Source organism: Callorhinus ursinus, unplaced genomic scaffold, assembly GCF_003265705.2.
Source record: "Callorhinus ursinus isolate GAN/ISIS: 27379988/994484 unplaced genomic scaffold, GSC_fseal_2.0 scaffold25, whole genome shotgun sequence".
Lineage (NCBI taxonomy): Eukaryota > Metazoa > Chordata > Mammalia > Carnivora > Otariidae > Callorhinus > Callorhinus ursinus.
In genome coordinates this window covers 31,618,875-31,624,302 of record NW_027397087.1, presented here as the reverse complement: position 1 = coordinate 31,624,302, position 5,428 = coordinate 31,618,875, and the positions used below count along the sequence as shown (strand labels likewise).

Below are 5,428 nucleotides of genomic sequence, written 5' to 3'. Positions count from 1 at the left end.
AGACTGAAATCAAGTTTCAGGATGCTGGCTGGGTCAGAGACCCACGGAAGCCCTGCATGTCCCTCTTTGTTAAAAAGAAGACATTAAAAAAAAAAAAAAAAACCATAATGCGAATACTTTATTATCAATGAGTGACTGGTATTAGCTTTTTGTCTGGGCATTAATATCTCAAAAATCATACACCAAACCCAGGCTTTTCCACCTAGCTCTGCTGTATCATTTTCTTTAAAAAAACAAAACAAAAACAAAAAAAACAAAAACAAATAATAATAATAAAGAAGAGGAGGAAGGAGGAAAAGAAAGAAAATATATTTGTATTGAAAGAATTAGAAGCCAAAGTGCGTCTTTCTTGTTTTGTCCATATACACACATTGCACCATACATAAATAATTACATTGTAAAAATGACTCCATAATTACAAGTATAATATATATTTCCATATAATATATAAAACTTTATATTAAATCTAGGTAGATGATATTTGGGGGGGTGTCGTCCGTGGGGGGCTGTGTCTCTGGGCGGTGGGGCAGGTCGCGGCGGGCCGCTATCTGTGGGTGTTGAGGAGGACCTCGAGCCAGCAGGGGCAGGAGGTGATGAACTGCCGCGAGTAGCAGGGCCCCCAGCCCTTGGCGAAGCTGATGCGGACGCTGTTGGGGTCGTAGGGGCCGTCGGCGGCGTCGGGCTCGGGCCCGTGCTGGAGCAGGCCCGAGCGCTCGAAGTCGAACACCTTGATGGAGTAGCCGGGCGGCACCTTGCGCACGACGAGGGCGCGGCCGCCGGGCGCGTCCAGCGTGGGCGAGTTGACGAAGATGGGGTGCTCGCCGCGGTTGTAGGCCCACACGCCGTCCGGCTCCTTGCTGAGCAGGATGCCGAAGCCGATCTTGCTGCGCGTGCGCCGCACCGACTCGCTGCGCCGCTCCAGGTTGAGCTGGCCCAGGCAGAAGCCGCTGCCCTGAGGTAGGTCGTAGAAGATGCTCACGGCCTGGTCGTACACCGCGTAGAGGCGGCCCACACGTGTCCGGTGCTCCCAGTAGGCCACGCTACACCAGTGGCTCGGCTTGGTGGCATCCGGAGACATGCTGGCGTCTGCGGGGCAAGCACAGGGCCCGGGGGGGCGGTTAATGGGGCGGGGCAGAGGGGAGCAGAGGTGGCGCCGCTTCCCGGAGGAGGCGGGTCGGCGGGGTTTCCAGCGTTCAGGGAGCTGCGGGCACCGACGCCTGCCGGGCTGTCCTCGAGAACTGTAACTCGCAGGAAAACAGCCCCCTGTGCACACGCAAAGGGGAGCCCCGAGGTTAGGAGCCCACAGAGAAGGCAAGTCGCCCACTGTGTGCTCCGGGCTCCGGGTACACAGACATGAACCGCACCCGGCTCCTGCCTGTAGAATTTTCTAAGCTCAAGCTAGCAGGAGAGAGGGACAACCCCCCCCCCCCCCCCCAACCCAACACACACACACACACACACACACACACACACACACACACACACACACAGGAGGGGCTGAACACGGAGCACCTACAATGTTCCAGGTGCTGCACACTGCCCTTCTGACTCACTGAGTCCTCCCCTCACTCCCAGACGAGGCCACCTTCTCCTCATTTGACAGATGAGGATCCAAGACTTGGCAGACACCAGCAGCCTGCCAAAGGCCACACTGCTAGTGCGTGGCCCGGCCCGGGTCTGAGCCCCGCCAGTCCACGCCTCAACCTGAACAGAGTGGGGTTAAGCTATTAGGGGGCGTAAATCACCACTTGAAGGGGACCCGGGCACAGGAAGGCACGGTGGGGTGGGGGAGTTGGCCCCCAGAATCCCTTCCAGCCCAGAATGTTTCCAGCCTTGGCCTTGAGCATGATGCCTAGTTTCCCAGTAACCCCCACCCCCCAGCCCTCAAGGTGGCTGTCTTGGCACAAAGTGCAGATTTTCACCCAAACTGCAGCCCCTTCCGTGAGACAGGGAAGCTGAGGGTCTCCGAATGTTAAAGTAAATTGCCCCGCAAGGGCTCCAGGGATCGCCAGCTCTTGAAGGTGTGTGCTGCTCCTCTCTGAGCTTCAGTTTCCCCATGGACAGCAAAGGGGTGGCCTGGATGATTGGAACTCCCTTGCCCTCCAGCTTGAGGCATGTCTGCATGTCTGCATGTCTGGAGGAACAATTTTCTGACACCAGACCGAAGGCCACACAGAGGCCTGGGCAGCCCCATCTTTGTGGCTCCCGTGTGTGGCCAGCTTCTCAGATTCTGAAACCTTTTGACATCTGGTCTTTCCTTTGAGCTCAGAGTTCTGGGAAGCAGGTGGGCATCCGTGACCGCCCCGTGAGGGGACATGTTCTCACACAGCCCTTGGATGGGGGTCATGCACAGAGGGAGAGGTTCTCCTGAGAATGGGATGGGAGCACAGTGAGGCACTTCATGGTGTGGCTTCTCCTAGGGAAACTGATCAAAGTCCAACCAAACCCGAGGAAGAAAACACTGCTAACAACTTCATTCAGGAGCCTGGGCGAGGTCAACTGTCTGCCTTCAGCCCAGCCCCGCCTAGAAGCCCCAGAGCGGCAGGGTGACAGGGTCCCCTCAGATCCTCCCATGCGCTGGCAGGCCCACCCAGCCACCTAGCAGGAAAGCGTCTTCTCGAAGGGCCTCCTGTAGGCTGCCAGCTCCACTGCGGCTTTGGACTGGGGGCAGAGCCCCAAACAGCGTGCCCCTCACCCTCTGCCTGGTGTTGAGGTCCCAGACACAGGTCCCCAGGTCACTCCTGAGAATGTATTAATTGGCCTCTGAGTCCCCTCCAGGCCCCTCCTGGTTCTGACCAGTGGTGGGGGGTGGGGAGAAAAGACACTGGTCCTTGCCCTCAGCTGACTCACCCCTTGGCCAGCAGGTAGAGAAACAGCTCTAGCTTGGGTGGGCGACCAAGTTGCAGGCAACTAGGCCGGCCCCAGCAGGTGGGCAGCCAAGAACACTGCAAGCTATGGCCCCTCTCTCCACCCACCCATCCATCCATCCATCCATCCACCCATCCGGTACAGGTCCGGGAGTTTCCAAGAGGTAGGAAAGCAGCACCATTCTGGCCTGGCTGTGAAACTCCAGCACCGGTCTTCTCATGAGCAGTTGAGAGTTCCTTTAGTGCACCAGAAACAGAGAGGGAGGGAAGCAAACACCTGGGCCTGCAGAATGCTGGGTGACAGGAGACGACACGCACCACTGAGAACCTTGCATCAGCCAGGCACCTTCTTCCCAACAGGCTTGGTTCACTTCTATTACCAGCCCATTTCACAGGTGAGGAAACTGAGGCCCAGGGAGGTGCCGTGAGCTGGTCGAGGGTACACATGAGAGATTGCCAGGGCCAGCCTCAGTGCCAGGCCACACTCTGGGGGGGGGGGCCCTCTTCTCCACACTCCGGGTAGACTCCCCGCTGAAGCCCCTGCACTGAACAAGTGCCCTCCCTTCTCTAAGCCTCAGGGTTCCTGTGTGTGACCAGACTGCTTTCCCGGTCTGAATCCTAGAGGTGCTCACCCACAAGCTGGTGAGTCACTCCAGGCCCCCCCTACCCCGTGAAAGGCTCCCCGAGGGCGCATCGCAGCTTCACTGAGTGAGGCTTACTGCTATCCCCCTCTACAGATAAGGCTCAGAGGGCCACCCAGTCATAAAGTGGCAGCTCTGCCCCAGGGCGGAGCCACTCCATCATAAAAGGCGAAGACGCACTTTGGCAGTCGGGGGGGGGGGGTTGAGGGTAATGCCACTGAGGGCAGGTGGGGGGGTACTTCCTGTCCCCCTCCTCTTGGCTCCTCCCACCCCGGCCAAGCCAGATGCCTCTCATCATCTACCCATGTCCCAGCCTTGCTCTAGCACTCCTCATGGGGATCGGATCCTGTGCTTAGGAAATGAACCCCCAGAGCTGCCTGGGCCCGGCCTCACCTGCGCCCTCTCTGGTTAAGCAAACTGGGTGACACTTCATCACACCTGGGCTCCTGGCCAAGTCTTTCAAATTCCAGAAGATGGACGCTGCCTCTGAGAAGCCCTCTCTGGTCTCCTCCTCCCATGCACCTGCGGCCTTCAATGCAGTCACTCCCTAGGCCTGAGCAGGTGTCTGTGCTGCTGCCCTAGGCCTGAGCAGGTGTCTGTGCTGCTGGTCAGTGCCCCCCGCTGGTCTAAACTTTCCAGTAGGAAGGGCTGGGCCTCCATCCTCTCTACCTCTGTCCCAAGACTGCATGTATCCCTAGGGTGCTCGCAGAACATGCTAAAAGGGAAGGAGGAAGGAACTAAAATTCATCTTAAGGGTCAGCCCACTGCCCTCACCCCCAGCTCCCATTGGATCCTGCCCAACAGGTGGGGCCGGTGGTCTCGGGCCCCAAGGGATGGTGGGCAAGGACTGGGGTCTGAGGTCTCCCGAGAGCAAGCCAGCAAGTGAGCACACATCACCATGCTCGGGGCTCCCTGCCCCACCCAGCTCTTGGGTTCTTAGGGCTCCAGAGCTTGAGGGACCCACAGACATCATCTTGTCCAGGGAGCCCCAATGCTTTGGGCTTTCACAAACCAATACATTAACAGAGGGACTGTGAATGTACAGGGTTACTACTGTTTTATTTTGTCATGTACAGAGTTATTAAAAAACCCCAAGACCATCAACTACCACTAGAACAAAAGAAAGTATAATTTGATACTAATGAAAGAGGACCTAAATCAGAAATGTAAAAATTAACACAATTAGATTATAAGAAATTTTCTTATCTCCTTCATTGTGGACCAACGTACAACAGAGACTGGCCTGTGAGAACCACTAATTGAATCCAATGTCCTTGTGCCCCAAGGACGGCACCCCAGGGGTCCAGGGGGACTCACCGAAGCACACACAGCAGCAGATAGCAGAACTGGGACCAGAACTTGGGACCCTAGAATTCTAATCCAATGCCTGTCACATGAGCCAAAGGGTTTCAGAGTTAAGACGGACCTAAGCCTCTCACCACTGACTGGATGTGTGGCCACGGACCAGCCCCTGAGTGTCCCTAAGACTCAGTCTCCCCACTTGTAAAATGGACTTATTCATAATCCAGCGCCTCATTTATATAGTCCATCTTTGGATTTTCTGGAAACTCCAGCAGCAGATCAGTCGGGTGCAGAAAGAAGTAGCTGTCTGTTTACCGGCCCCAGTGCTGGCCCTAACCCTTCAAAGGCCAGGCAGGGCTCCTTAGGGGTGTAGGGGGTCATGACCCAGGGTCACCACCATGGGAGGGTACAACAGAAGAGTGGACGGCAGTGTCCCTCACTGTACTGAGGGGAAGCTTCTAGCCTGGAACCCGAGGTTAAAGAGAGGTGCTCACCAGCATAGGAATGAGGAGTGGAGCAAGGAATAGCTGAATGTCTAGAACAAAGTCAAGGGCCACTGTGGCTCGGTTTACACACACACACACACACACACACACACACACACACACACACACACAC

At 56.3% G+C, this 5,428-nt stretch overlaps 1 protein-coding gene across 2 annotated transcripts in view; it reads right to left on the bottom strand.

Annotated features, from left to right (window-relative positions):
• Positions 1-242: 242 nt before the first annotated feature.
• SMAD6 (SMAD family member 6) overlaps positions 243-5,428 on the bottom strand; it is a 74,975-nt gene continuing 69,789 nt past the window's right edge. For both annotated transcript variants that reach the window (XM_025884583.2, XM_073877237.1), the window contains one exon: positions 243-1,086. In XM_025884583.2, the coding sequence (XP_025740368.1) occupies positions 545-1,086 (542 nt within the window). In that variant the 3' untranslated portion in view covers positions 243-544. The remainder of the gene's footprint in view (positions 1,087-5,428) is intronic.